We start from the raw sequence: 18,643 nt of genomic DNA, 5'->3' as shown, positions 1-18,643 counted from the left end.
AACTATCAGAGGTCCCACCTCAATTAATTACAGTAGCAAGAAGTTCATTTGCAATTTCGAGTACAGAATATAAAATAACGGTAGCGGAAACCAGAAAACTGCTAAAATCTTCACCTCACGCAAGTACAATGTCAACTAGCTTATTGAAAATGCAGAGTTCGGAAATATATCAGTTCATTCAAGAGGAAAAGAAAAAACTATCAAAACCTTTTCTTCAGTCTGTTACAATGAAAATTAGTTCATTTTATATTTCACGTACAGAAAAGTACCAAACAACTCAAGAAGAAACAAGAAAACTATCGAAATATCCACCTCAATCAAGTAAAATGCCAACCAGTTTAATTAATATTCCCATTACTGAAAAATATCAGATACCTAAAGAAGAAAAAAGTAAGCTAACAAAACTTCAACCTCAGTCTAGTTCAATAAGAAGTAATACATTTAAAATTACTAGCTCAGAAACAAATAAAATAACACTTAAGGAAACAACTGAACTATCAGAGGCCCCACCTCAATCAATTACTGCACCAAGAAGTTCATTTGCAATTTCAAGTACAGAATACCAAACAACGGGAGAGGAAACAAGAAAACTGGCGAAATTTTCACCTCACACAAGTATAATGTCAACTAGTTTACTAAAAATTCAAAGTTCTGAAATATATCAGTTCACTCAAGAAATTTCTCATACAGAAAAATATGAAATGACTCAAGAAGGAACAAGAAAACTATTAAAATCTCCAACTCAATCAAGTACAATACCAAGCAGTTCAATCAAAATTCCTATTACTGAAAAATATCAGATACCTAAGGAAGAAGAAAGGGAACTAACAAAACCTCAACCTCAGTCTAGTTCAACAAGAAGTAGTTTATTTGAAATTTCGAGAACAGATAGTCTGCCTGGTTTAATAAAATCGATTATAATTCCAAGAAGTTCAGTATCAATTTCCAGTATGGAAAAATATCAAAAATCTCAACAGGAAAAAAAACTATCGAAATCCCCCCTCCAATCTAGTACAATATCAAGTAGTTCATGTATAGAATGTGCAGAAAAATATCAATCAAGTGAAATTCCAACCAGTTTATTGAAACTTAAGAGTACTGAAAAATATCAAATTCATCAAGAGGAAAAGAGAGAACTTTCAAAACCTTTACCACAGTCAAGGACAATGCAAAATAGTTCAATTAAAATTTTAAGTTCAAAATATTATGAAATGACTCAAGATCATACAAGAAAACTATTGATATCTCCACCTCAATCAAGTGAAATGCCAACCCATTCATTCAAAATTCCTGTTACTGAAACTTATCAGATTTCTAAAGAAGAAAAAAGTAAGCTAACAAATCTTCAACCTCAGTCTAGTTCAGCAAGAAGTATTTCATTTAAAATTACTAGTTCAGAAACAAATAAAATAACACTTAAGGAAAGAACTGAACTATCAGAGGCCCCACCTCAATTAATTACACTAGCAAGAAGTTCATTTGCAATCTCGAGTACAGGATCTCAAATAACGGGAACGGAAACCAGAAAACTGTTAAAATCTTCACCCCATGCAAGTTCAATGTCAACTAGCTTTTTGAAAATGCAGAGTTCGGAAATATATCAGTTCACTCAAGAGGAAAAGAACAAACTATCAAAACCTTTTCTTCAGTCTGTTACAATGAAAATTAGTTCATTTTATATTTCACGTACAGAAAAGTACCAAACAACTCAAGAAGAAACAAGAAAACTATCGAAATATCCACCTCAATCAAGTAAAATGCCAACCAGTTTAATTAATATTCCCATTACTGAAAAATATCAGATACCTAAAGAAGAAAAAAGTAAGCTAACAAAACTTCAACCTCAGTCTAGTTCAATAAGAAGTAATACATTTAAAATTACTAGCTCAGAAACAAATAAAATAACACTTAAGGAAACAACTGAACTATCAGAGGCCCCACCTCAATCAATTACTGCACCAAGAAGTTCATTTGCAATTTCAAGTACAGAATACCAAACAACGGGAGAGGAAACAAGAAAACTGGCGAAATTTTCACCTCACACAAGTATAATGTCAACTAGTTTACTAAAAATTCAAAGTTCTGAAATATATCAGTTCACTCAAGAAATTTCTCATACAGAAAAATATGAAATGACTCAAGAAGAAACAAGAAAACTATTAAAATCTCCACCTCAATCATGTACAATACCAAGCAGTTCAATCAAAATTCCTATTACTGAAAAATATCAGATACATAAGGAAGAAAAAAGGGAACTAATAAAACCTCAACCTCAGTCTAGTTCAATAGGAAGTAGTTTATTTGAAATTTCTAGAACAGATAGTCTGCCTGGTTTAATAAAATCGATTATATTTCCAAGAAGTTCAGTGGCAATTTCCAGTACAGAAATATATCAAAAATCTCAGCAGGAAAAAAAACTATCGAAATCCCCCCTCCAATGTAGTACAATATCAAGTAGTTCATGTATAGAATGTGCAGAAAAATATCAATCAAGTGAAATTCCAAACAGTTTATTGAAACTTAAGAGTACTGAAAAATATCAAATTCATCAAGAGGAAAAGAGAGAACTTTCAAAACCTTTACCACAGTCAAGGACAATGCAAAATAGTTCAATTAAAAATTTAAGTACAGAAAATTATGAAATGACTCAAGATCATACAAGAAAACTATTGAAATCTCCACCTCAATCAAGTGAAATGCCAACCCATTCATTCAAAATTCCTGTTACTGAAACTTATCAGATTTCTAAAGAAGAAAAAAGTAAGCTAACAAATCTTCAACCTCAGTCTAGTTCAGCAAGAAGTATTTCATTTAAAATTACTAGTTCAGAAACAAATAAAATAACACTTAAGGAAAGAACTGAACTATCAGAGGCCCCACCTCAATTAATTACAGTAGCAAGAAGTTCATTTGCAATCTCGAGTACAGGATCTCAAATAACGGGAACGGAAACCAGAAAACTGTTAAAATCTTCACCCCATGCAAGTTCAATGTCAACTAGCTTTTTGAAAATGCAGAGTTCGGAAATATATCAGTTCACTCAAGAGGAAAAGAACAAACTATCAAAACCTTTTCTTCAGTCTGTTACAATGAAAAGTAATTCATTTGTAATTTCTCTTACAGAAAAATATGAAATGACTCAAGAAGAAACAAGAAAACTATTTAAATCTCCACCTCAATCATGTAAAATACCAAGCAGTTCAATAAAAATTCCTATTACTGAACAATATCAGATACATAAGGAAGAAATAAGGGAACTAACAAAACCTCAACCTCAGTCTAGTTCAACAAGAAGTAGTTTATTTGAAATTTCGAGAACAGATAGTCTGCCTGGTTTAATAAAATCGATTATAATTCCAAGAAGTTCAGTGGCAATATTCAGTACAGAAATATATCAAAAATCTCAGCAGGAAAAAAAACTATCGAAATCCCCCCTCCAATCTAGTACAATATCAAGTAGTTCATGTATAGAATGTGCAGAAAAATATCAATCAAGTGAAACTCCAACCAGTTTATTGAAACTTAAGAGTACTGAAAAATATCAAATTCATCAAGAGGAAAAGAGAGAACTTTCAAAACCTTTACCACAGTCAAGGACAATGCAAAATAGTTCAATTAAAATTTTAAGTTCAAAAAATTATGAAATGACTCAAGATCATACAAGAAAACTATTGATATCTCCACCTCAATCAAGTGAAATGCCAACCCATTCATTCAAAATTCCTGTTACTGAAACTTATCAGATTTCTAAAGAAGAAAAAAGTAAGCTAACAAATCTTCAACCTCAGTCTAGTTCAGCAAGAAGTATTTCATTTAAAATTACTAGTTCAGAAACAAATAAAATAACACTTAAGGAAAGAACTGAACTATCAGAGGCCCCACCTCAATTAATTACAGTAGCAAGAAGTTCACTTGCAATCTCGAGTACAGGATCTCAAATAACGGGAACGGAAACCAGAAAACTGTTAAAATTTTCACCCCATGCAAGTTCAATGTCAACTAGCTTTTTGAAAATGCAGAGTTCGGAAATATATCAGTTCACTCAAGAGGAAAAGAGCAAACTATCAAAACCTTTTCTTCAGTCTGTTACAATGAAAATTAGTTCATTTTATATTTCACGTACAGAAAAGTATCGAACAACTCAAGAAGAAACAAGAAAACTATCGAAATCTCCACCTCAGTTAAGTACTCTGTCAACTGGTTTATTAAAAATTCCGAGAACTAAAAAATATCAAATACTTCAAGGGGAAGAGACGGAACTATCAAAACCTTCACCACAGTCAAGGACAGTGCAAAGTGGTTCAATTGCAATTTTAAGTACAGAGAAGTATCAAACAACTCAAGAAGAAACAAGAAAAGTATCGAAATATCCACCTCAATCAAGTGAAATTCCATCCAGTTTATTACAAATTTCGAGTTATAAAAAATATCAATACCCTATTGAGGAGAAGAGGGAACTATCAAAACCTTCACCCAAGTCAAGTACAATGAAAAGTAGTTCAATTACAATTTTAAGTACAGAAAAGTATCAAACAACTCAAGAAGAATCAACAAAACAACCGAAATCTTCACCTCAATCAAGTAAAATGACAACTAGTTTATTAAAAGTTCCGAGTACTGAAAAATATCAAATACCTCAAGAGCAAAAAAATGAACCATCAAAACCTTCACCCCAGCCAAATACAATAAAAATTAGTTCAATTGCAATTTCAAGTACAGAAAATTATGAATTAACTCATGAAGATACAAGAAAACTATTGAAATCTCCACCTCAATCAAGTGAAATGCCAACCCGTTTATTCAAAATTCCTGTTACTGAAAATTATCAGATACCTAAAGAAAAAAAAAGCAAGCTAACAAAACTTCAACCTCAGTCTAGTTCAGCAAGAAGTATTTCATTTAAAATTACTAGTTCAGAAACAAATAAAATAACACTTAAGGAAAGAACTGAACTATCAGAGGCCCCACCTCAATTAATTACAGTAGCAAGAAGTTCATTTGCAATCTCGAGTACAGGATCTCAAATAACGGGAACGGAAACCAGAAAACTGTTAAAATCTTCACCCCATGCAAGTTCAATGTCAACTAGCTTTTTGAAAATGCAGAGTTCGGAAATATATCAGTTCACTCAAGAGGAAAAGAACAAACTATCAAAACCTTTTCTTCAGTCTGTTACAATGAAAATTAGTTCATTTTATATTTCACGTACAGAAAAGTATCGAACAACTAAAGAAGAAACAAGAAAACTATCGAAATCTCCACCTCAGTTAAGTACTCTGTCAACTGGTTTATTAAAAATTCCGAGAACTAAAAAATATCAAATACTTCAAGGGGAAGAGACGGAACAATCAAAACCTTCACCACAGTCAAGGACAGTGCAAAGTAGTTCAATTGCAATTTTAAGTACAGAGAAGTATCAAACAACTCAAGAAGAAACAAGAAAACTATCGAAATATCCACCTCAATCAAGTGAAATTCCATCCAGTTTATTACAAATTTCGAGTTATAAAAAATATCAATACCCTATTGAGAAGAAGAGGGAACTATCAAAACCTTCACCCAAGTCAAGTACAATGAAAAGTAGTTCAATTACAATTTTAAGTACAGAAAAGTATCAAACAACTCAAGAAGAATCAACAAAACAACCGAAATCTTCACCTCAATCAAGTAAAATGACAACTAGTTTATTAAAAGTTCCGAGTACTGAAAAATATCAAATACCCCAAGAGCAAAAAAATGAGCCATCAAAACCTTCACCCCAGCCAAATACAATACAAATTAGTTCAATTGCAATTTCAAGTACAGAAAATTATGAATTAACTCATGAAGATACAAGAAAACTATTGAAATCTCCACCTCAATCAAGTGAAATGCCAACCAGTTTAATGAAAATTCCCATTACTGAAAAATATCAGATACCTAAAGAAGAAAAAAGTAAGCTAACAAAACTTCAACCTCAGTCTAGTTCAACAAGAAGTAATACATTTAAAATTACTAGCTCAGAAACAAATAAAATAACACTTAAGGAAACAACTGAACTATCAGAGGCCCCACCTCAATCAATTACTGTACCAAGAAGCTCATTTGCAATTTCGAGTACAGAATACCAAATAACGGGAGAAGTAACTAGAAAACTGGCGAAATCTTCAAGTACAATGTCAACTAGTTTACTGAAAATTCAAAGTTCTGAAATATATCAGTTCACTCAAGAAATTTCTCATACAGAAAAATATGAAATGACTCAAGAAGAAACAAGAAAACTATTTAAATCTCCACCTCAATCAAGTACAATACCAAGCAGTTCAATCAAAATTCCTATTACTGAAAAATATCAGATACCTAAGGAAGAAAAAAGGGAACTAACAAAACCTCAACCTCAGTCTAGTTCAATAAGAAGTAGTTTATTTGAAATTTCGAGAACAGATAGTATGCCTGGTTTAATAAAATCGATTATAATTCCAAGAAGTTCAGTGGCAATTTCCAGTACAGAAAAATATCAAAAATCTCAGCAGGAAAAAAAAAGATCGAAATCCCCCCTCCAATCTAGTACAATATCAAGTAGTTCATGTATAGAATGTGCAGAAAGATATCAATCAAGTGAAATTCCAACCAGTTTATTGAAACTTAAGAGTACTGAAAAATATCAAATTCATCAAGAGGATAAGAGTGACCTATCAAAACCTTTACCACAGTCAAGGACAATGCAAAGTAGTTCAATTGAAATTTTAATTACAGAAAATTATGAAATAACTCATAAAGATACAAGAAAACTACTGAAATCTCCACCTCAATCAAGTGAAATGCCAACCCGTTCAGTCAAAATTTCTGTAACTGAACATCATCAGATTCCTAAAGAAGAAAAAAGTAAGCTAACAAAACTTCAACCTCAGTCTAGTTCAGTAAGAAGTAATTCATTTAAAATTACTAGTTCAGAAACAAAAAAAATAACACTTGAGGAAACAACTGAACTATCAGAGGCCCCACCTCAATTAATTACAGTAGCAAGAAGTTCACTTGCAATCTCGAGTACAGGATCTCAAATAACGGGAACGGAAACCAGAAAACTGTTAAAATTTTCACCCCATGCAAGTTCAATGTCAACTAGCTTTTTGAAAATGCAGAGTTCGGAAATATATCAGTTCACTCAAGAGGAAAAGAACAAACTATCAAAACCTTTTCTTCAGTCTGTTACAATGAAAATTAGTTCATTTGTTATTTCACGCACAGAAAAGTATCGAACAACTCAAGAAGAAACACCACCTCAGTTAAGTACTCTGTCAACTGGTTTATTAAAATTTCCGAGAACTGAAAAATATCAAATACTTCAAGGGGAAGAGACGGAACTATCAAAACCTTCACCACAGTCAAGGACATTGCAAAGTAGTTCAATTGCAATTTTAAGTACAGAGAAGTATCAAACAACTCAAGAAGAAACAAGAAAACTATCGAAATATCCACCTCAATCAAGTGAAATTCCATCCAGTTTATTACAAATTTCGAGTTGTAAAAAATATCAATACCCTATTGAGGAGAAGAGGGAACTATCAAAACCTTCACCCAAGTCAAGTGCAATGAAAAGTAGTTCAATTACAATTTTAAGTACAGAAAAGTATCAAACAACTCAAGAAGAATCAACAAAACAACCGAAATCTTCACCTCAATCAAGTAAAATGACAGCTAGTTTATTAAAAGTTCCGAGTACTGAAAAATATCAAATACCTCAAGAGCAAAAAAATGAACCATCAAAACCTTCACCCCAGCCAAATACAATACAAATTAGTTTAATTGCAATTTCAAGTACAGAAAATTATGAATTAACTCATGAAGATACAAGAAAACTATTGAAATCTCCACCTCAATCAAGTGAAATGCCAACCAGTTTAATGAAAATTCCCATTACTGAAAAATATCAGATACCTAAAGAAGAAAAAAGTAAGCTAACAAAACTTCAACCTCAGTCTAGTTCAATAAGAAGTAATTCATTTAAAATTACTAGCTCAGAAACAAATAAAATAACACTTAAGGAAACAACTGAACTATCAGAGGCCCCACCTCAATCAATTACTGTACCAAGAAGTTCATTTGCAATTTCGAGTACAGAATACCAAATAACGGGAGAAGAAACTAGAAAACTGGCGAAATCTTCAAGTGCAATGTCAACTAGTTTACTGAAAATTCAAAGTTCTGAAATATATCAGTTCACTCAAGAGGAAAAGAACAAACTATCAAAACCTTTTCTTCAGTCTGTTACAATGAAAAGTAATTCATTTGTAATTTCTAGTACAGAAAAATATGAAATGACTCAAGAAGAAACAAGAAAACTATTTAAATCTCCACCTCAATCAAGTACAATACCAAGCAGTTCAATCAAAATTCCTATTACTGAAAAATATCAGATACCTAAGGAAGAAAAAAGGGAACTAACAAAACCTCAACCTCAGTCTAGTTCAACAAGAAGTAGTTTATTTGAATCGATTATAATTCCAAGAAGTTCAGTAGCAATTTCCAGAATGGAAAAATATCAAAAATCTCAACAGGAAAATAAACGATCGAAATCTCCCCTCCAATCTAGTACAATATCAAGTAGTTCATGTATAGAATGTGCAGAAAAATATCAATCAAGTGAAATTCCAAACAGTTTATTAAAACTTAAGAGTACTGAAAAATATCAAATTCTTCAAAAGGAAAAGAGTGAACTATCAATACCTTCTCCACAGTCAAGGACAATGCAAAGTAGTTCAATTGCAATTTTAAGTACAGAAAACTATGAAATAACTCATAAAGATACAAGAAAACTATTGAAATCTCCACCTCAATCAAGTGAAATGCCAACCAGTTTAATGAAAATTCCCATTACTGAAAAATATCAGATATTTAAAGAAGAAAAAAGTAAGCTAACAAAACTTCAACCTCAGTCTAGTTCAATAAGAAGTAATTCATTTAAAATTACTAGTTCAGAAACAAATAAAATAACACTTAAGGAAACAACTGAACTATCAGAGGCCCCACCTCAATCAATTACAAAAACAAGAAGTTCATTTGCAATTTCGAGCACAGAATCTCAAATAACGGGAGCGGAAACCAGAAAACTGTTAAAATCTTCACCTCACGCAAGTACAATGTCAACTAGCTTATTGAAAATGCAGAGTTCGGAAATATATCAGTTTACTCAAGAGGAAAAGAACAAACTATCAAAACCTATTCTTCAGTCTGTTACAATGAAAATTAGTTCAATTGTTATTTCACGTACAGAAAAATATCAAACAACTCAAGAAGAAACAAGAAAACTATCGAAATATCCATTTCAATCAAGTAAAATGCCACCCAGTTTATTAAAAATTTCGAGTTATAAAAAATATCAATTCCCTATTGAGGAGAAGAGAGAAATATCAAAACATTCACCCCAGTCAAGTATAATGAAAAGTAGTTCAATTACAATTTTAAGTACAGAAAAGTATAAAAGACCTCAAGAAGAAACCAGAAAACTATTGAAATCTCCACCTCAATCAAGTGAAATGCCAACCAGTTTAATTAAAATTCCCATTACTGAAAAATATCAGATACCTGGTATTACCAAACCTCAACCTCAGTCTAGTTCAGTAAGAAGTAATTCATTTAAAATTACTAGTTCAGAAACAAATAAAATAACACTTAAGGAAACAATTGAACTATCAGAGGCCCCATCTCAATTAATTACAGTAGCAAGAAGTTCATTTGCAATTTCGAGCACAGAATCTCAAATAACGGGAGCGGAAACCAGAAAACTGTTAAAATCTTCACCTCACGCAAGTACAATGTCAACTAGCTTATTGAAAATGCAGAGTTCGGAAATATATCAGTTCACTCAAGAGGAAAAGAACAAACTATCAAAACCTATTCTTCAGTCTGTTACAATGAAAATTAGTTCAATTGTTATTTCACGTACAGAAAAATATCAAACAACTCAAGAAGAAACAAGAAAACTATCGAAATATCCATTTCAATCAAGTAAAATGCCACCCAGTTTATTAAAAATTTCGAGTTATAAAAAATATCAATTCCCTATTGAGGAGAAGAGAGAACTATCAAAACATTCACCCCAGTCAAGTATAATGAAAAGTAGTTCAATTACAATTTTAAGTACAGAAAAGAATCAAACAACTCAGGAAGAAACAAGAAAACAACCGAAATCTTCACCTCAATCAAGTAAAATGACAACTAGTTTATTAAAAGTTCCGAGTACTGAAAAAAATCAAATACCTCAAGAGCAAAAAAATGAAACATCAAAACCTTCACCCCAGCCAAATACAGTAAAAATTAGTTCAATTGCAATTTCAAGTACAGAAAATTATAAAATATCTCAGGATCATACAAGAAAACTATTGAAATCTCCACCTCAATCAAGTGAAATGCCAACCAGTTTAATGAAAATTCCCATTATTGAAAAATATCAGATACCCAAAGAAGAAAAAAGTGAACTAACAAAACCTCAACTTCAGGCTAGTTCAGTAAGAAGTAATTCATTTAAAATTACTAGTTCAGAAACAAATAAAATAACACTTAAGGAAACAACTGAACTATCAGAGGCCAGACCTGAATTTATTACAGTAGCAAGAAGTTCATTTGCAATCTCGAGTACAGAATACCAAATAACGGGAGAAGAAACTAGAAAACTGACGAAATCTTCAAGTGCAATGTCAACTAGTTTACTGAAAATTCAAAGTTCCGGAATATATCAGTTCACTCAAGAGGAAAAGAACAAACTATCAAAACCTATTCTTCAGTCTGCTACAATAAAAAGTAATTCATTTGTAATTTCTCGTATAGAAAAATATGAAATGACTCAAAAAGAAAAAAGAAAATTATTAAAATCTCCGCCTCAATCAAGTACAATGCCAAGCAGTTCAATCAAAATTCCTATTACTGAAAAATATCAGATACCTAAGGAAGAAGAAAGAGAACTTACAAAACCTCAACCTCAGTCTAGTTCTACAAGAAGTAGTTTATTTGAAATTTCGAGAACAGATAGTCTGCCTGGTTTAATAAAATCGATTATAATTCCAAGAAGTTCAGTAGCAATTTCCAGTATGGAAAAATATCAAAAATCTCAACAGGAAAATAAACGATCGAAATCTCTCCTCCAATCTAGTACAATATCAAGTAGTTCACGTATAGAATGTGGAGAAAAATGTCAATCGAGTAAAATGCCAACCAGTTTATTGAAACTTAAGAGTACTGAAAAATATCAAATTCTTCAAGAGGAAAACAGTAAATTATCAAAACCTTCTCCACAATCAAGGACAATGCAAAGTAGTTCAATTGCAATTTCAAGTACAGAAAATTATAACGTATCTCAAGATCAAGATCAAAATATCACAAGAAAACTATTGAAATCTCCACATCAATTAATTGAAATGCCAACCCATTCATTCAAAATTCCTGTTACTGAAAATTATCAGATTCCTAAAGAAGAAAAAAGTAAGCTAACAAAACTTCAACCTCAGTCTAATTCAGTAAGAAGTAATTTATTTAAAATTACTAGTTCAGAAACAAATAAAATAACACTTAAGGAAAGAACTGAACTATCAGAGGCCCCACCTCAATTAATTACAGTATCAAGAAGTTCATTTGCAATTTCGAGCACAGAATCTCAAATAACGGGAGCGGAAACCAGAAAACTGTTAAAATCTTCACCTCACGCAAGTACAATGTCAACTAGCTTATTGAAAATGCAGAGTTCGGAAATATATCAGTTTACTCAAGAGGAAAAAAACAAACTATCAAAACCTATTCTTCAGTCTGTTACAATGAAAATTAGTTCATTTGTTATTTCACGTACAGAAAAATATCAAACAACTCAAGAAGCAACAAGAAAACAACCGAAATCTTCACCTCAATCAAGTAAAATGACAACTAGTTTATTAAAAGTTCCGAGTACTGAAAAATATCAAATACCTCAAGAGCAAAAAAATGAACCATCAAAACCTTCACCCCAGCCAAATACAATAAAAATTAGTTCAATTGCAATTTCAAGTACAGAAAATTATGAATTAACTCATGAAGATACAAGAAAACTATTGAAATCTCCACATCAATTAACTGAAATGCCAACCCGTTCATTCAAAATTCCTGTTACTGAAAATTATAAGATTCCTAAAGAAGAAAAAAGTAAGCTAACAAAACTTCAACCTCAGTCTAGTTCAGCAAGAAGTAATTCATTTAAAATTACTAGTTCAGAAACAAATAAAATAACACTTAAGGAAACAACTGAACTATCAGAGGCCCCACCTCAATTAATTACAGTAGCAAAAAGTTCATTTGCAATTTCCAGTACAGAAAATAAAACAACGGTAGCGGAAACCAGAAAACTGTTAAAATTTTCACACCATGCAAGTTCAATGTCAACTAGCTTTTTGAAAATGCAGAGTTCCGAAATTCATCAGTTCACTCAAGAGGAAAAGAGCAAACTATCGAAACCTTTTCTTCAGTCTGTTACAATGAAAATTAGTTCATTTGTTATTTCACGTACAGAAAATTATCAAACAATTCAAGAAGAAACAAGAGAACTATCGAAATATCCACCTCAATCAAGTAAAATGCCATCCAGTTTATTAAAAATTCCGAGTTATAAAAAATATCAATACCCCATTGAGGAGAAGAGGGAACTATCAAAACCTTCACTCAAGTCAAGTACAATGAAAAGTAGTTCAATTACAATTTTAAGTACAGAAAAGTATCAAACAACTCAAGAAGAATCAACAAAACAACCGAAATTTTCACCTCAATCAAGTAAAATGACAACTAGTTTATTGAAAGTTCCGAGTACTGAAAAATATCAAATACCTCAAGAGCAAGAAAATGAACTATCAAAACCTTCACCCCAGCCAAATACAATAAAAATTAGTTCACTTGCAATTTCAAGTACAGAAAATTCTGAATTAATTTATGAAGATACAAGAAAACTATTGAAATCTCCACTTCAATCAAGTGTAATGCCAACCCGTTTATTCAAAATTCCTGTTATTGAAACTTATCAAATTTCTAAAGAAGAAAAAAGTAAGCTAACAAATCTTCAACCTCAGTCTAGTTCAGCAAGAAGTAATTCATTTAAAATTACTAGCTCAGAACCAAATAAAATAACACTTAAGGAAAGAACTGATAGGGCCCCACCTCAATTAATTACAGTAGCAAGAAGTTCATTTGCAATTTCGAGTACAGGATCTCAAATAACGGGAGCGGAAACCAGAAAACTGTTAAAATCTTCACGTCATGCAAGTTCAATGTCAACTAGCTTTTTGAAAATGCAGAGTTCGGAAATATATCAGTTCACTCAAGAGGAAAAGAACAAACTATCGAAACCTTTTCTTCAGTCTGTTACAATGAAAATTAGTTCATTTGTTTTTTCACGTACAGAAAAGTATAAAATAACTCAAGAAGAAACAAGAAAACTATCGAAATATCCACCTCTATCAAGTAAAATGCCAACCAGCCTATTAAAAATTCCGAGTTCTAAAAAATATCACTTCCCTAAAGAGGAGAAGGGGGAACTATCAAAACCTTCACCCCAGTCAAGTACAATGAAAAGTAGTTCAATTACAATTTTAAGTACAGAAAAGTATAAAATAACTCAAGAAGAAACAAGAAAACTATCGAAATCTTCACCTCAATTAAGTACACTGTCAAATAGTTTATTAAAAATTCCGGTAACTGAAAAATATCAAATACTTCAATGGGAAAAGACGGAACTATCAAAACCTTCACCCCAGTCAAGGACAATGCAAAGTAGTTCAATTGCAATTTTAAGTACAGAAAAGTATCAAACAACGCAAGAAGAAACAAGAAAACTACCAAAATCTCCACCTCAATCAAGTAAAATGAAAACTAGTTTCTTAAAAGTTCCGAGTACTGAAAAATATCAAATACCCCAAGAGCAAAAAAATGAACCATCAAAACCTTCACCCCAGCTAAATACAATAAAAATTAGTTCAATTGCAATTTCAAGTACAGAAAATTATAAAATAACTCAAGATCATACAAGAAAACTATTGAAATCTCCACCTCAATCAAGTGAAATGCCAACCAGTTTAATGAAAATTCCCATTATTGAAAAATATCAGATACCCAAAGAAGAAAAAAGTGAACTAACAAAACCTCAACTTCAGGCTAGTTCAGTAAGAAGTAATTCATTTAAAATTACTAGTTCAGAAACAAATAAAATAACACTTAAGGAAACAACTGAACTATCAGAGGCCAGACCTGAATTTATTACAGTAGCAAGAAGTTCATTTGCAATCTCGAGTACAGAATACCAAATAACGGGAGAAGAAACTAGAAAACTGGCGAAATCTTCAAGTGCAATGTCAACTAGTTTACTGAAAATTCAAAGTTCTGAAATATATCAGTTCACTCAAGAGGAAAAGAACAAACTATCAAAACCTTTTCTTCAGTCTGTTACAATGAAAAGTAATTCATTTGTAATTTCTAGTACAGAAAAATATGAAATGACTCAAGAAGAAACAAGAAAACTATTTAAATCTCCACCTCAATCAAGTACAATACCAAGCAGTTCAATCAAAATTCCTATTACTGAAAAATATCAGATACCTAAGGAAGAAAAAGGGAACTAACAAAACCTCAACCTCAGTCTAGTTCAACAAGAAGTAGTTTATTTGAATCGATTATAATTCCAAGAAGTTCAGTAGCAATTTCCAGAATGGAAAAATATCAAAAATCTCAACAGGAAAATAAACGATCGAAATCTCCCCTCCAATCTAGTACAATATCAAGTAGTTCATGTATAGAATGTGCAGAAAAATATCAATCAAGTGAAATTCCAAACAGTTTATTAAAACTTAAGAGTACTGAAAAATATCAAATTCTTCAAAAGGAAAAGAGTGAACTATCAATACCTTCTCCACAGTCAAGGACAATGCAAAGTAGTTCAATTGCAATTTTAAGTACAGAAAACTATGAAATAACTCATAAAGATACAAGAAAACTATTGAAATCTCCACCTCAATCAAGTGAAATGCCAACCAGTTTAATGAAAATTCCCATTACTGAAAAATATCAGATATTTAAAGAAGAAAAAAGTAAGCTAACAAAACTTCAACCTCAGGCTAGTTCAGTAAGAAGTAATTCATTTGAAATTACTACTTCAGAAACAAATAAAATAACACTTAAAGAAAAAAATGAACTATCAGAGGTCACACCTCAATTAATTACAGTAGCAAGAAGTTCATTTGCAACTTCGAGTACAGAAAATAAAACAACGGTAGCGGAAACCAGAAAACTGTTAGAATCTTCACCTCACGCAAGTACAATTTCAACTAGCTTACTGAAAATTCAGAGTTCGGAATCATATAAGTTGACTCAAGAGAAAAAGAACAAACTATCAAAACCTTTTCTTCAGTCTGTTACAATGAAAATTAGTTCATTTGTTATTTCACGTACAGAAAAGTATCAAACAACCCAAGAAAAAACAAGAAAACTATCGAAATATCCACCTCTATCAAGTAAAATGCCAACCAGCCTATTAAAAATTCCGAGTTATAAAAAATATCAAAACCCTATTGAGGAGAAGAGGGAACTATCAAAACCTTCACTCAAGTCAAGTACAATGAAAAGTAGTTCAATTACAATTTTAAGCACAGAAAAGTATCAAACAACGCAAGAAGAAACGAGAAAACTACCGAAATCTCCACCTCAGTCAAGTAAAATGAAAACTAGTTTCTTAAAAGTTCCGAGTACTGAAAAATATCAAATACCCCAAGAGCAAAAAAATGAACCATCAAAACCTTCACCCCAGCCAAATACAATAAAAATTAGATCACTTGCAATTTCAAGTACAGAAAATTATGAATTAACTCATGAAGATACAAGAAAACTATTGAAATCTCCACCTCAATCAAGTGAAATGCCAACCAGTTTAATGAAAATTCCCATTACTGAAAAATATCAGATACCTAAAGCAGAAAAAAGTAAGCTAACAAAACTTCAACCTCAGTCTAGTTCAATAAGAAGTAATTCGTTTAAAATTGCTAGCTCAGAAACAAATAAAATAACACTTAAGGAAACAACTGAACTATCAGAGGCCCCACCTCAATCAATTACTGTACCAAGAAGTTCATTTGCAATTTCGAGTACAGAATACCAAATAACGGGAGAAGAAACTAGAAAACTGGCGAAATCTTCAAGTGCAATGTCAACTAGTTTACTAAAAATTCAAAGTTCTGAAATATATCAGTTCACTCAAGCGGAAAAGAACAAACTATCAAAACCTTTTCTTCAGTCTGTTACAATAAAAAGTAATTCATTTGTAATTTCTCGTACAGAAAAATATGAAAAACCTCAAGAAGAAACAAGAAAACTATTAAAATCTCCACCTCAATCAAGTACAATACCAAGCAGTTCATTCAAAATTCCTATTACTGAAAAATATCAGATACCTAAAGAAGAAAAATGTGACCTAACAAAACCTCTATCTCAGTATAGTTCAATAAAAAGTAATTTATTTGTAGTTTCTAGTTCAGAAAGAAATAAAATAATACTTAAGGAAACAACTGAACTATCAGAAGCCCCACCTCAATTAATTACAGTACCAAGAAGTTCATTTGCAATTACGAGTACAGAATATAAAATAACGGTAGAGAAAACAATAAAATTGGCAAAATCTTCACCTCACAGAAGTACAATGTCAAATAGCTTACTGGAAATTCAGAGTTCTGAAATATTATCTCAAGAGGAAAAGAACAAACTATCAAAACCTTTTCTTCAGTCTGTTAAAATGAAAATTAGTTCATTTGTTTTTTCACGTACAGAAAAGTATCAAACAACCCAAGAAGAAACAAGAAAACTATCGAAATTTCCACCTCAATCAAGTAAAATGCCAACCGGTTTATTAAAAATTCCGAGTTCTAAAAAATATCAATTCCCTAAAGAGGAGAAGTGGGAACTATCAAAACCTTCACCTCAGTCAAGGACAATGCAAAGTAGTTCAGTTGCAACTTTAAGTACAGAGAAATATCAAACAACTCAAGAAGAAACAAGAAAACTACCGAAATCTCCACCTCATTCAAGTAAAATGAAAACTATTTTATTAAAAGTTCCGAGTACTGAAAAATATCAAATTCATCAAGAGGAAAAGAGTGAACTATCAAAACCTTTACCACAGTCAAGGACAATGCAAAATAGTTCAATTGAAATTTTAAGTACAGAGAAATATCAAACAACTCAAGAAGAAACAAGAAAACTACCGAAATCTCCACCTCATTCAAGTAATTTGAAAACTAGTTTATTAAAAGTTCCGAGTAGTGAAAAATATCAAATTCATCAAGAGGAAAAGAGTGAACTATCAAAACCTTTACCACAGTCAAGGACAATGCAAAATAGTTCAATTGAAATTTTAAGTACAGAAAATTATGAAATAACTCAAGATCATACAAGAAAACTATTGAAATCTCCACCTCAATCAAGTGAAATGCCAACCCGTTCATTCAAAATTCCTGTTACTGAAAATTATCAGATTCCTAAAGAAAAAAAAAGTAAGCTTACAAAACTTCAACCTCAGTTTAGTTCAGCAAGAAGTAATTCATTTAAAATTACTAGTTCAGAAACAAGAAGTTCATATGCAATTTCGAGTACAGAATACCAAATAACGGGAGAGGAAACAAGAAAACTGGCGAAATTTTCACCTCACACAAGTACAATGTCAACTAGATTAGTAAAAATTCACAGTCCTGATACATTTCAGTTCACTCAAGAGGAAAAGAACAAACTATCAAAACCTTTTCTTCAGTCTGTTAAAATGAAAATTAGTTCATTTGTTTTTTCACGTACAGAAAAGTATCAAACAACCCAAGAAGAAACAAGAAAACTATCGAAATTTCCACCTCAATCAAGTAAAATGCCAACCAGTTTATTAAAAATTCCGAGTTCTAAAAAATATCAATTCCCTAAAGAGGAGAAGAGGGAACTATCAAAACCTTCACCTCAGTCAAAGACAATGCAAAGTTGTTCAATTGCAACTTTAAGTACAGAGAAATATCAATCACCTCAAGAAGAAACAAGAAAACTTCCGAAATCTCCACCTCAATCAAGTAAAATGAAAACTAGTTTATTAAAAGTTCCGAGTACTGAAAAATATCAAATTCATCAAGAGGAAAAAAGTGAACTATCAAAATCTTTATCACAGTCAAGGACAATGCAAAATAGTTCAATTGAAATTTTAATTACAGAAAATTATGAAATAACTCATAAAGATACAAGAAAACTATTGAAATCTCCACCTCAATCAAGTGAAATGCCAACCCGTTCATTCAAAATTCCTGTCACTGAAAAATATCAGATACCTAAAGAAGAAAAAAGTGACCTAACAAAACCTCAACCTCAGGCTAGTTCAGTAAGAAGTAATTCATTTGAAATAACTACTTCAGAAACAAATAAAATAACTCTTAAAGAAAAAACTGAACTATCAGAGATCACACCTCAATTAATTACAGTAGCAAGAAGTTCATTTGCAATTTCGAGAACAGAATATAAAATAACGGTAGCGGAAACCAGAAAACTGTTAGAATCTTCAACTCACGCAAGTACAATTTCAACTAGCTTACTGAAAATTCAGAGTTCGGAATCATATAAGTTGACTCAAGAGAAAAAGAACAAA

General features: G+C 31.5%; 1 protein-coding gene across 1 annotated transcript in view; it reads left to right on the top strand.

The window, feature by feature from the left end:
• LOC121467135 (probable GPI-anchored adhesin-like protein PGA55) overlaps positions 1-18,643 on the top strand; it is a gene marked incomplete at its 3' end in the record, with an annotated part of 42,542 nt that overhangs the window by 17,545 nt on the left and 6,354 nt on the right. The window contains 10 exon segments of the mRNA XM_041708496.1: positions 372-470; positions 3,789-3,836; positions 4,500-4,581; positions 4,840-4,928; positions 5,916-6,014; positions 7,533-7,665; positions 11,494-11,798; positions 15,986-16,046; positions 17,940-18,067; positions 18,338-18,430. Coding sequence (XP_041564430.1) covers positions 372-470; positions 3,789-3,836; positions 4,500-4,581; positions 4,840-4,928; positions 5,916-6,014; positions 7,533-7,665; positions 11,494-11,798; positions 15,986-16,046; positions 17,940-18,067; positions 18,338-18,430 — 1,137 coding nt within the window.

Source organism: Drosophila elegans, unplaced genomic scaffold (assembly GCF_018152505.1).
Source record: "Drosophila elegans isolate 14027-0461.03 unplaced genomic scaffold, ASM1815250v1 contig_119, whole genome shotgun sequence".
Classification (NCBI taxonomy): Eukaryota; Metazoa; Arthropoda; class Insecta; order Diptera; family Drosophilidae; genus Drosophila; species Drosophila elegans.
This window is presented reverse-complemented; position numbering and strand designations above follow the sequence as displayed.